General features: G+C 50.9%; 1 protein-coding gene across 5 annotated transcripts in view; it reads left to right on the top strand.

Moving 5' to 3' along the window:
- The window catches only part of STX3 (syntaxin 3), a 40,011-nt gene extending 27,181 nt beyond the window's left edge, over positions 1-12,830 (top strand). For 2 of the 5 annotated variants that reach the window (XM_042957398.1, XM_042957401.1), the window contains exons 4-10: positions 1,400-1,474; positions 2,488-2,555; positions 4,533-4,641; positions 5,713-5,786; positions 5,940-6,074; positions 7,753-7,863; positions 11,687-12,830. In XM_042957398.1, coding sequence (XP_042813332.1) covers positions 1,400-1,474; positions 2,488-2,555; positions 4,533-4,641; positions 5,713-5,786; positions 5,940-6,074; positions 7,753-7,863; positions 11,687-11,839 — 725 coding nt within the window. In that variant the 3' untranslated portion in view covers positions 11,840-12,830. Of the gene's footprint in view, positions 1-1,399; positions 1,475-2,487; positions 2,556-4,532; positions 4,642-5,712; positions 5,787-5,939; positions 6,075-7,752; positions 7,864-9,340; positions 9,455-11,686 lie in introns of all 5 variants that reach the window. The other 3 variants (XM_015542025.2, XM_015542024.2, XM_042957400.1) reach the window with 3 other exon arrangements.
- Positions 12,831-13,237: the final 407 nt, after the last annotated feature.

Raw genomic sequence — 13,237 nt, forward strand, 5'->3', positions numbered from 1 at the left:
CCATCTTCTTTCCCTGAGCTGTTCCAGAATGGGTCAGGCTCGCTTCAGTCCCTCCCATCCCGAGAGTCCCGTCTGTTACCGCCAGCCCAGCAAACTTTTTCACGTTTTTCCAGTAGGGTTCCAGGCTGTATTTTAGGTTCCTTAAGGACAAGGAACGAGCCAGACGCTCTGTCATTTCACTTTGAACTGTTCAGTGACTCTCTGGTGCCTGAAGGTTAAAGCTGGAACGTTTCAGCAGAGCACATGGGACTTGTCTCGGTCATGGGCCTGCCCTTCTCTGCACCCTTTTCTCCCGCCACCCTCCCCCATGTCACCCACACTTTAGCCAGACTCAACTCCGGCTGTTCCCCACATGGTTCTTGTCTCTTCGCATCTTTTACATACGGTCCCTTCTCCCAGAGACTCCACTGTTCGTCTCCTTTTGTGCCTGTTTAACACTTCCTCCTTCGTCAAGACTCGGTCTTACTATCATCTGTCTTTAGAAACCTTTCCAGATCCCTCCAGACTGTGCTAGAGGCTCTTCACCAACACCCTGTGCACACCTTGGCCAGAACTCACACCTTACTCCAGACTGCACATTAGAATGGCTGATTTTATTTGTCCTTTGTCCCCCAGTAGACCCTGAACCTCTTGAAGGCAGAATCTATATCTTCTCTCTGATGTGTGGGTATCTAGCTCAGCTCTAAGCTTGTAGCAGGTGCCAAAGGATTTTTTTTTTTTCCAGTGTTTATTTTTGAGAGAGAAAGAGAAAGCAGAGAGCAGGGGAGGGACACAGAGACTCCCAAATAGGCTCCACACTGTCAGTGCAGAGCCCGACATGGGGCTCAGACTCACAAACCCTGAGATCATGACCTGAGCCAAAGTCGGATACTTAACTGACTGAGCCACCCAGGTGCCCCTAGGATGGTTCTTGAATGAGTAGTCATGGCTCATACTTACTTGGCTCCATTCATCCTAGAATAGCATCGTACACATAGTAGGTATGTCATCAATATGTGTCTGAACCTAAATCGATGAACCTTGGTTGAAATCCCTTTTCCTCAGAGGTCCCATGAAACCCTCTCCTACCTTTGAGCTGAAGCCATCATGATAAACCAGATGATTTCCTCAAAAAGGAAGCTCATAATTTTGTGTGCCAGAGAATTACTTGGGAAAGCCTGTGAAAAAGACAGATCGTAGGGCTCCAACCCTGGGTGTTTTTAGTCTATAGGTCCGGGACAGAGTGCCTGGCAAATGTCCCTTAAATAAGCCGTCTGTGACTCCAGTGACAGATGACTGGGGAACACCTCACAGTAAATAAAGCCTGCTCTGAGAAAGCTCCCACCTCCTCTGTTGCCTGGAATAGCCCACAAAGCCGGGAGTCTCGCTGACTGATTCTGTCGGTCTTTGTTTTACCCAGAAACCAAGGACGACCTAGAGCAGCTCACGACCGAGATCAAGAAAAGAGCCAACAACGTCCGGAACAAACTGAAGAGTAAGAAGGGAACAAGCCGGCCCCCGCTACTGCCCCCCGCTTGCCCGCGGGGCCTGGCTCTCCTGGACCGAAACGCGTCCTGATGATACACCCGTCCCCCCTCAGCCTGTGGCTTGGGCACTGCCCCAGAAATTCTGCCTGTCCCGGAACCAGGGCAGTAGGTGAAAGAGAGCAGCACCGGTGTATGCTTCCGGCGGCCGAGTCGCCGTGAGACTCCACGCTCCCACTTCGTCCCTTGACTTTACCGGTCCCGTTTCCCCAGCCCCTACGTACATGTGAACAGTAATGCCCGCGCTGTCTAGGTGCAGAACATCTTATTCTTCCAGCTACAGACATTTCTTGGAGGGCCAGGTGTATGGCCCTCCCACCCCCTCCCACCCCTTCAGTTTAGACCCTCATTCAGTGCGGCCGTCGTCATAGACGGAGTTCCCCTGGGGTCCCAAAGCATTTTCGCCCAGTTGGTTTGGGAATGCAGACTGTCGGTCAGACGGTGGAGGCAGCATTTATATTTCTTCCCCCCTAAACAAATCACACACCTGTCCTCGCGGGTGGAGGTGGGGGTCGCTAGGGGCGGCTTCCAGGAGTCGCCGGGGAGTGTGCGAAGCACGGTGCACGTTCTCGTTTGCTGCGCACGTGGGTGCCGTGAGGGAGGCACTGTCCTTGCTCCGTTCTACACACCAGGGAACAGGAACACTAAGAGAGGGGACGTGGCCTCCCCGGAGTCCCGCAGCTAGGGGGTGGCGGGGTGAGGATGTGAGCCCGAGTCTCCCGGTGACAGAGACTCTTGCTGAGAGGTGCTGTGCTGAGATACAGTCAGACGAGAGCCGGTACAGGCGAGGCCGTGGCCTGAAGGCCTGCGGCTCACACGTGAGCTGACGTCTCGAGATCACAGGTGTCTCTTGCACCCCTCGGTGCGCTGGGTGTGAGGGGGCACAGGGAGCCGGGCACCGAGCAGCGTGCTTCCTGGGGGCGAGGGCAACGTGCTGCTGGCATAGCCTTGCTCTGCCCTGCAGGTATGGAGAGACACATTGAGGAAGATGACGTGCGGTCGTCGGCAGACCTTCGGATTCGGAAATCCCAGGTAAGACTTTCCCTGGTCTGACGCTTGTCTTGTCCGGTCTTAATTTTTTTGTTCTTAGCTGTGGAGTCTTTTTTATTTTATTTTATTTTATTTTATTTTATTTTATTTTATTTTATTTTATTGTATTGTATTGTATTGTATTGTATTGTATTGTATTGTATTGTTTTGTTTCATTTTGTTTCGTTTTGTTTTGTTTTAGTTTTATTTTACTTTAGTTTGTTTCATTTTACTTTAGTTTGTTTTACTTTATTTTATTTTTTTAAATGTTTATTTTGAAGAGAGAGGGAGAGAGAGAGAATCCTAAGCAGGCTCTGAGCTGTCAGCACAGAGCCCGAGGCAGGGCTTGGACCCATGAACCGTGAGATCATGACCTGAGCTGAAGTCGGACACTTAACTGACTGAGCCACCCAGGTGCCCTAAAATACAATTCTTATTTGGACTCCTTTCGAAGAACTGGTGAAGGAGAGCTGACCGGGCTATAGTAGGGGAGGGGCCGGAGCCCCCCCCCCCCCCGACGTCTCTAAGGAGGCCCCCGAAGATCTTCCCAAGATCGCTCCCACAGGGCACAGCTTCAGATTTAGTGTACCTCCTGTTTTACAGGAGAGGAAACTGAGGTCTTCTCTATAATCTTTATTTTTGAGAGACAGAGACAGAGCACGAATGGGGGAAGGGCAGAGAAAGAGGGAGACACAGAACCCGAAGCAATCTCCAGGCTCTGAACTGTCAGCACAGAGCCCGACGCAGGGCTCGAACTCAAGAACCGCGAGATTGTGACCTGAGCCAAAGTCAGATGCTCAACCGACTGAGCCACCCAGGTGCCCCCTGAGGTCTTCTCTATAAAGATGGTCGGTCGTTAGTTGTCTAGTGTGGACTGAGGCTCTTTGGTGGTCATGAAGACACGATCCTTGTCCTTAAAGAACAGGCCTGATGTTCAGGTGGCCCAAGGAAGCTATCACCTAGGACCCAGCAGGAGGGCAGTGTGAGAACACAGTGAAATGGGTGGTGCCCTCAGCGTCCTCAGAGCTCGGGGAGAATTGGGGGCAGCCAGAGGAGCTGGGCCTCGGTTGGGCAAGAGTGGCGTGTGGACAGGCCCGGGGGGTGGGGGGAGTGAGGGGGTGTGTTAGTATCAGTAGGGGTGGTGACGGTGGTGGGGCGGGGAGGAGGGGCTGGCATGGAGAGAACAGCCCGTCTGGAGAGAAAAGCTGGTTGTGGGCGAGTGGCTGCGGGGTTTTGATAGAGGATGTGGCTCTGTGGTCCAGAGGCCTCTGAATACCTACCTGCCTAGGGAACCTGGATATGATCAGGTAGCCTGTGTGCATTTGCTTCAGCTTGCAGTCTCTTAGGAGATAGTCCGGGGACCTCCTGAAAGCTGGACCAGAGTGGGGATGGGGCGAGAGGCCGGTGGGTCTCTTGCTGGGCTTCTGCAGTGATTCTGGTCTGAATATGCGTGCCGGTAGTACGCATTTGCAAAGGGTACAAATACTGGTGACTTTGCACAGGAGAAGCCAGTAGGCCTTGATGTGGACAGTTGGGCAAGGAATAAAAGTAACGGTAAAGATTTGAACGCAGACACCCAGTGCTGTGGAGCGAATGCTTTGAGCAGGAAGTGGGAGACGTTAGGGAGGTCAGGTTGGGTAAGAACTCAAGGATTTGGGCAGGTGTTGGATGCAGGAAGGGAGTCTGGCAGCTTTAGGAAGCAAGCCCGGGTGGCGGCAAGTCGTGTGGATGCAGGGCTGTCCCGTGGCCCCACGATTACCATGCGAGGTCAGCAGGGCAGGTGAACTGGAAGGGTCGGCGGACCCTTCCGATGGTGTGAGTGAGGAAAGCGGAACGTTGAGCCTTATACCTGCCACTCTGATTCCAAGTCCGGTGCTGCCAAGACAGCCACACGGGGCTGGGCACGTGGGCTCTGCCGCCGTGGGGGCTCCCCGACCTTCAGCTCGTGGGGGCTTACCGCACTTGGCATGGTTCCCACAGCACTCCGTCCTGTCCCGGAAGTTTGTGGAGGTGATGACCAAATACAACGAGGCTCAGGTGGACTTCCGTGAACGCAGCAAAGGGCGAATCCAGCGGCAGCTCGAAATCAGTACGTGTTTGGTACATGTCCCTTCACCTTTCCCTGCCACCTGGCTGTCCATCCCAAGTCGGGAGACCCCAGGGAGCGAGCAGCAGCACCCCCGCCAGTGGCTGCCCCCCCCTCCCCCCGCCCCCGCCGCCCTGTATTTTGCACTCAAGCCCAGGAGAGGCGTTGGGGCACCGGCGTCCCTGGGGCAGCGTCGTGGGTGGCACGGTGCTTGTCAGGCTTGGTCCTCTGGCCCCTGTGGGCGCCAGCATTTATTTGTGGCGTCTCCTAGGGACTCATGGTATCTTTTTGTCGTCTCTGTCTCTCTTTCTTTTTTAATGTTTATTTTTGAGAGAGAGAGCATGCGAACACGAGTGGGGGAGGGGAAGGGAGAAAAGGAGAAAGAATCTGAAGCAGGCTCCATGCTGTCAGCGTAGAGCCTGATGTGGGGCTCGAACCCCCATACCGTTTGATCATGATCTGAGCCGAAATCAAGAGTCGGATGCTTAACGGACTGAGCCACCCAGGCGCCCCTCTTTTTGTCGTCTCTTTCACAGCAAAGAACATTTATGAGATCAGAGTGTGGTGCCGGGCCCTGCGAGGAATAGACTGATCCCGACAGCCGTGCCCGTTAAGGACTCAGGGCGTTGCAGGGTGCCACCGGCTCTAAGTGGAGGAAGGGTGTGGACCAGGAAGGGGTCCGAGAAAAGCACGTGTGTTTAGCGGGGTGGCAGGTTGTCCAGCCTGGGGAGAGGGAACCCTTGGGAGTAGCAGTGTGGGGTTAGGTGCAGGAGGGAGGGCTTGTGGCCAGGGACCGGCTCCTGGGCCTCTGAGGCACAGCGAACGGGCCGGTCAGCTTTCTGAGCTAGGAAGGGCTGTGGTCAGATACATGCTTTAGGAAGGTAACCGCCCATAATGCTAGCGCTGGACTGGATTAGGGGAGAAATCAGAAGCAAGACGATCAGGGGCTCCCGGGGGTGCGTTGTAAAGGCCACAGTCTTCAGAGTGAAGTCACCGCGTTCCTGGTTTTCAGGGAACTTTTGCAATGGTGTGCTTTGGTCTCACATTTGATGCTCTACCTCTTTTGTGCTAAAGCCGGCAAAAAGACCACAGATGAGGAGTTGGAGGAGATGTTGGAGAGTGGAAACCCCGCCATCTTCACTTCTGGGGTGAGCGTCCGGGAGCTGGGGTGCACGCCCCTCTCGAGGGAGGCTGCCGTGGGGCTCCGTGCGGTTGGCAAGGGCAGGGCTGCAGGTGCAGGGGGGCGGGGGCCTCTGGCCAGGGCGCGGGCTGACAGTCGGCCTTTGTGTGGCCCGTTGTAGATCATCGACTCTCAGATTTCGAAGCAAGCCCTCAGCGAGATCGAGGGGCGGCACAAGGACATCGTGAGGCTGGAGAGCAGCATCAAGGAGCTTCATGACATGTTCGTGGACATCGCCATGCTGGTGGAGAACCAGGTAACCGGGCAGCGGGCACCCCCGTGGGGTGAGGGAGGGAAGCTCAGGCACTCCTGAGAAGTGGGGAGACCAGAACACCGGCCGGGGTGCAGTGGGGGAGTCCTCGGGAATTCGCATGATGGAGGAACAGAATCCCAGCGTCCAGGCCAGGAACGCCCCCCCGAGTGCCCCGTCAGCCCCGTCACTCTTGCTGCTCCTTCGGCCTCACAGTCACTTAAACTTACTAGGGGCCTTGATGCGGTCCAGCCTGAGCACCCCCTGTTTTCTCTTCTAACTGGAGATGTGGGTTCTTGGTGAGGGTGCCTTAGAACAGCCTCCGGGTACAAACTGTTTCACTGGTGACACTGAAGACAGGGTCATTCTGCCACCTCACAGTGAAAAGTTAGCTTTGCCAGAGGGTTTAATTTTTGTCCATTTTTGTGTCTTCTTTTGTATGTCCCCCCCACCCCCCCATATTTTGGCACTTTTTGCAAGGAACAAGAGCAGATAAGGGAATGAACGAAGCAACAGGAGAATAATGTTCATAGGGAGACTTGGAACACTCATGGTCTGATGGCTTATTCTGTCCCTGGGTGTCTTTGCTCAGGCTGCCAGCCTGTGACACCTGCGTGTGGCTCTGGTTCCACGCATGGTCAGGTGCCTGCCGGTCCTGGCGACCACGGTGTCCAGATGCGCCGTGTTACCATGAACTTCAGCTGCCCTGCCACCTGGAAGGGATGGAGGCCCGCGTCCTTTGTGGGAGGGCTGCAAAACCTAACTGAAGCCCGGGCACTGCTTGGCCGGTTTTTGAAGGCCGGTCCCTGCTCGGGGCCCAGGTGCCTTTCTTTCCTCCGCCCGCTCTGGCCTTTGAGACCATTCCTTAAGTGCGTCGTCCATCCCCACTCTTCTTTTTTCTCCCCTCGCGGCCTTGCTGAGGAATTGGTTTGAGAGTCAAGTGATGGTGAGTGCCTTTCTGTGTTTACAGAGTGCCGTAAAGCAACGGGTTGGGTTGGGGAAGGTCTAGGTAGGTGAGGGGCGTTCCCATCCTAAGATGCCCAGAATTAATCCGAGTCACCGAACTTCCCTGTCGGGAAGTAACAGCTGAGAGATGGTTGGGAATCTCGCTCAGAGACCACTGTCCCTCCATAGCCACGTCGATGTAACATGTAACCAAATAGCTTAGGTAAACCCAATATCTGTCACTTAAGGGGCCCGGGAGTATCTCTTGGAGAAAGCAAACATTCCCACCTTGGATATTTACCGAGCAACTATTTTTGCCAGCACTGTTCTGCAGCAGTAGTCAGCAAACTTGCCTCAGGCCAAATGAACTTGGCTCAGGTCTACATGACCAGCAAGAGGCCAGCATCCCATTTATGCCCCAAAATACTCTCATTTTGGTTCCTCTCCTCACATGCTCAGTTAAAAACAAAATGGCGGGGGTGGGATCTGTGAGATCCATAGTTACCAGGCATCTAGATGGTGTACTACAGGTGTCCCGGGCAGCACCTGCTCCACAGGAGTCATTCAGAGTGTTGCTTGAATGAGTGACCACCACCAAGCACCGGAGACCCCTAGGTCTTCCCATGGGAAATGTGAATGTGTGCCCCACAGAAGGTTTCTGGATGCTTCCCTCCCCCACGTGAGCTAGGACTGTCCTGGGGTGGGTTTATGGGGCGTGACTCATGTCCATTCTTCTCAGGGAGAGATGCTAGATAACATAGAGCTGAATGTCATGCACACAGTGGACCATGTGGAGAAGGCACGGGAAGAAACTAAAAGAGCCGTGAAGTACCAGGGTCAGGCCCGGAAGGTGAGACTGTCCCACTGCCTTCAGAGAAGAAAGTCCATTCTGCTCGCGGTCTCTCGCTCTTTCTCTCTTCTCTGTCCCTGTCTCTGTTTCTGCTGCCACCACCTCTTGCATCCGGGGAAAGGGAGCCATGATTGACCGTATCGAGAACAACATGGACCAGTCTGTGGGCTTTGTGGAACGGGCCGTGGCAGACACCAAAAAGGCTGTCAAGTATCAGAGTGAAGCTCGGAGGGTGAGCGCCTCAGTCCCCACCGGTCTGGCTTGCTTCTCTTCTCTCTGGTCCTCCGCACCCGCACCCGTGTCCTTGAGCCTGTGCCTTCACTCCGTGTCCTGGCCTCCTCCCAACACCTACGTCAGCCTTTCCCTGAGAGTAGCTAGCTGCCCTTCTTCCCCCGGTGTTTCTTGCATGGATCTGGCTCACGTACTCTCTACCCAAGAACCCATACTTGGAGGCCGTTCTGTAGGGTGGACGCGTTGCCCCGGTGTGGCTGCTAGACTTCTCCTGTTCCTTTCAGATGTTACACTTGACTCCTCTGTTCTTCAGAAACCTGTTTGCCCTCTTCCACTCCATTAACCAAGCTCCACCCCCACCCCCTTCTCTCTGCCATGAACCCAGTGCTGTGCTGATCGCCATGTAACATTACCTCCTCTCTTACGGAGCACCTATTATTTCTACTTACACATGAAACAGCTGAGGGTCAGAGGTTAAATAGTTGGCTTCGGGCCACCTAGTAAGTACAGGAGTGGGATTCAAAGTCCGATTCCAGTCACGCTCTTCCCACCGTACCAGTGCATTTCTCCCTCTTCCAGTACCCCCGTTGCTTGAGGACTTCTCAGCTTCTCTGCCCGTTGTGGTAGCCATCTCTGGTGGCTTGTGCTTTGTAGGCTGTTCTTTTCTCTTTCTCCTGGGTTCTGACACTTTGGGTCTTCAGTTCTTTGATTTCCTTCCAACTTTACCTATTGCTTGTGCAAGGATTCAGGGAGCTGGGAAGTTATTTTATATGATGAATCCAGGCTGGCTCACAACAGGTCTGTAATCACGCTTTCTGATCCCCAGTCACTGGATCAGGTCTGATGGGCAGGCATGTGCTTTAGGGGAAAGACGGATGGAAGTTTGAAATTAGGTCTATTCAAAAACATACACTTCTTGAAAAGGAAAAACTGGTCACGTCATACCTTGGCCTATAGCTGCTTGGAGACAGTTGTTGTTGTCGTTTTTATCTGTGCACATGTCCAAGACTGCAGTGTGAGCTGAGAGCAGCTCCGTATTTCCATCTGCTGGCCTTGCCAACCAGGAAGTAATTTCAGAAATATAAAATATCCTAATAGAAGGTCTTTACGTAGAGATGTAGCCTTCTTATTTGGATTGATAAGATGCTTTCAACGGAGAGGTGAGATGGGTTGGGTTTTGGATGAATTACTGTTTTGGGTTGTTTGTAATAATGCTTTGTTTTGTTTCTCTTATCCTTCTCTCCAGAAATTGATAATTATCATTGTGCTAGTAGTTGTGTTGCTGGGCATTTTAGCGTTGATTATTGGACTTTCCGTTGGGCTGAAATAACGGTGGCCTGAGTGGCTGCTGCACTGAAATGTAAGTAAATGGAAGGTTCTTGGGGACTCTGGATTGGCTCCCTCTTGAGAAAGTAGCCTGGGATTTCACTTGGCACTGCTTGCCCCTTGTGACTGTCCTTGGACGCACTGAGCTCTCTCAAACTTCCGATTGCCTGTGCATTCTTTTGTCTCCTTAAAATTCTGTTCTGGTGTTCTGGTCCCTGGGAAAAGTTCTCTTCTGGGCTGGGCTCCTGTTGGTTTCCTCTCCTGCGGATTCTGTCCCAGCTCTTTGTCTTATCACCTGTCCTGGCACATTCGAGCACCACATTTTCGCTCCCTTCGCTCAGTAAGCATGCTCCTAATTGGGTGCCATCTGTGTCCTGGATCCAGGTTTTATCTTCTGAATTCTTGCTGACTCTCATGGATGTTGGGCTTTGCTCTCCATATGCTTTTCAGTGTAAACAGAGCCTTGGAATGGGGTTTGGGGCAGCGGGGTTTTGTCTGACTGACCAGTTGGATCTTGAATGATATAGCGGTTAACATTTCTGAGTGTTGAGTTGTGCCAGACCATGTATTGAACACCTTACACACACGTCCTTGAATCCACGTAACGTCCTCCTGACGTAGGTACTATCGTTACCCATATTTTACGGACGAAGACACTCAGACTTGAAGAGATATTAAGTGCCAGGGCCAGGTGTGAACACACAGCTGACGATGGGCCTGGGGGGAGGTTCTCTACGGCATCTTAGCTTCATTTGTAAAACCAGGTATCCATTCTTCGTCATCTTCAAAGTCCAGAGAGCCTTGGAGGATAGTGAATCTAAAGTCTAGGACATTAATTTCTTTAAAGTCTGGTAGAAAGAATAGAACTGACCACTGAATCAGGGCTTCATGTCCATAGTGGCGATATAACAACAATGATCTCGTTGTTGGGACTGTTAACACTTCTGTGACTTCTTAAATATTACTTTTCCGAATAAAATGTAGGATGTATTGTTAAAAACAAACAAACAAACCCTATAAAACAGAAAAGGTGAACAGAATGAACTTTTAGTGTTATTGCTCATAGCCTTCTGGCACGTCCACGTTCAGACGTGGTTTCACACGGCTTAGACCGTATTATCTCTGGTTTTAGATCCAGTTAAAAAATCGTATGTCTCATTCCGCATCACTGAGATCTCTCCGCAAATCTAATTTTCAACACAAGATTGTGAATACACTCTCAATTTGTTATTATTTTCCCAAAGTTGGAGATTTGTTATTACTATTTAGCGACAACTAACAGTATGACAAACCTCTATTTCTCTCATTTCTATTTTCTCTTTGATGAATTCAGAGAAGTTGGGTTGCTGAGGTACTAGATACCAATCTTTTAAATACCTGACACGTACCTCCATGTTGGCACCCAGAGCCGACCCTCTTCTTTATTTTGGCTTCAGTGGGTCTCAAAGGGTTCTCGAGACCCCTTGTGAGGTGTGACCACAGGATCTTGAAGAGAGATGGTTATAGCACTAAACATCAACTTCATCTTGAGAACGTAAATGAATCCTTTTTAAAGGGGGAGACTAGTTCGCGTATTGTGTTTAGTTGACTTATCTGCGTTGCTGAGCAGTGTCGGGTTGCTTATTGTAGTGTATTCCATAAAGTCAGGACTGGCTGCTTAGGTCTGGACACCCTCCCCCCATCCATGTGGCCTGAGGACAAGAGGTCTGAGGGCAGGAGGGAGGGAAGACAGCCTATGTTTATATTCCCCAACTGTGTGCCAGGTACTGTTCTAGGATAACAACATTATCCCCATTTTCAGATGGGAAACTCTGAAGCTCAGAGAAGTTAGGAAACTCACCCAAGCCTACCGAGCTCTTCAGATGGAACAGCCATGATGACCCCTGAATTTCTCTTTGTTCTTTTCACTGTGTAAGACAAGTGGGGAGTAGGGGAATAATGGAGAAGAAGATTCAAGTTCTGGAACTTGTATCTGAAAGGTGCTAATGAGGGCCCTGTAGATAGAACAGGTGTTTTCATGGAGTGACTTGGCCTCCCTCTGGCAAGTCCTTTGATGGGAATGTGACAGCCTGTGTGAAAGATTATAAAAGGCCCAGAGGTTTATTTTTCCCTTGCATAATACGGCTTTTTGATTCTTTTACAATAGGAGATTTAGTCCCAGGTCCCGTCTCAGGGGTTTGTCTACCGGATTTCTCAGGTTTCGCGTTGACTTCACCATTGCTCTCCTTTTTGCAGTTTTGTCTGATTTTTCGTCTCCACCTTCTAGGTTTGTGACCGAGTCTTAATGTTGCTCTCCACCATCATCCTGTGCACTGATCAGCTCCTCCTTCCCCTGCCTCTCTTAGAACCCGATTTCACTCCAGCCTGGTGTGGCCACCCTTGTCTTCAGACGGGAATGGAGTTTGAATGGCCTTCCTGAGAGAGTGGGACCTGTCCCCTTGTCTCCTTGTAACCGTCCTTGGACCTGACCCAGCAAACAGTTTAGCCCGGATGAAGCTAATCTACCTGATGCGACCCTGAGTTCTCCTCAAAACCTTCTCCTGCCCCAACTCTGAAGTGCCTTCTCTCCTGGACTGTGCAAACCACCCCAGCTTCTCTTTCTTTCCTCTGAATGTGTCAAATTATGCCTTGCACCTTGGAAAGCCTATTCAAAACCTTCTCAAGGTGCTGTATTTTCTACCTCATGGAGTATTCTCCCAGAAATTGCAGTGTATTTTTTTAGGGGGGCATCTTTAACAAAGCAAAGGGATTCTTCCAAGTGTGGCAACAATAAGACTTGACTTGAGCCTTTCACTTGGCAGGATCTCAGTCCTTACAATTTCTTGTCCCCACATCTTGAAAATATGAGGAACTGGCAGATGTCGTTTTGGTCTTAGAAGCTGACTTATTTGAAATTCAATCTTAAATTAAGCTCTTAGTATGTTCAGCTTGGTGACCAACTTCAATCTTTATGTCGTAATCTCTCATGTTTACTCTAGGGGGCACCATGATGATCCTAGATAATCCACGATGAGGTTACCATTTGTAAAGGTTAAGGGTATGGGATATTTGTTTCCCATATCGAACTCTTAGAAACTGGCTGTTCTCCATTGGAGTGATGCTTTGTGAAGCCATTGCCTTGAGGCCAGAAATAACCAGGCACTTAAAATTGGGCCAGGGACAGGTGCTTGAGTCTCAGGCTCTGGAAATGATCAAGACTGGTGCAAATATACAGTCACTCATTTCATGTATTCCAGATGTATTTTTATAACCATGTGTGTGAGATATATATATACATATATGCCCATGTCTCTCAGGAAGTAGGAAACTAGAAATGGAGGATATTATAACCTCAAAAAAAAAAAAAAAAAACCTTGAGCTAGGCTAAAAATTAGGTAAGAGACATTTGCTTATCTGCAAATGAATCAGAGTAGAAATATCTTCCCGTGTCATTTAGAAACCTTGTTTTATGGATGAGTACTGGGACGATCATGGATCTCTGGGGTAGGGACTAAGTTGACCCCGTTAAGTTATTCTGCTTAGCAGACAGAAGGTGTGACAAGTTTTGGTACCTCTTCCCACCAGTGCATTGATGAGGCTTGTCCTGAGAATATCCCATAGCAATCTGAGATCATTCATGTGGCCTTTGGATGATCCTGTTGTCAGGGCTGAGTCAGTTGGGGGAGATCAGGGACTACTGAGTAATTCGTCCACTACCAGTTTGACAAGCTTGACAGGTTCTTGGTCTCCCCCAGTTCTTGTCATGGAGGGAAGCAACAGCCAGGTAATTTTCTAGTGACGGTCCCCCTTAGATTCCCAGTCTCTGCCAGTCTCCCTG

Source organism: Panthera tigris, chromosome D1, assembly GCF_018350195.1.
Source record: "Panthera tigris isolate Pti1 chromosome D1, P.tigris_Pti1_mat1.1, whole genome shotgun sequence".
Lineage (NCBI taxonomy): Eukaryota > Metazoa > Chordata > Mammalia > Carnivora > Felidae > Panthera > Panthera tigris.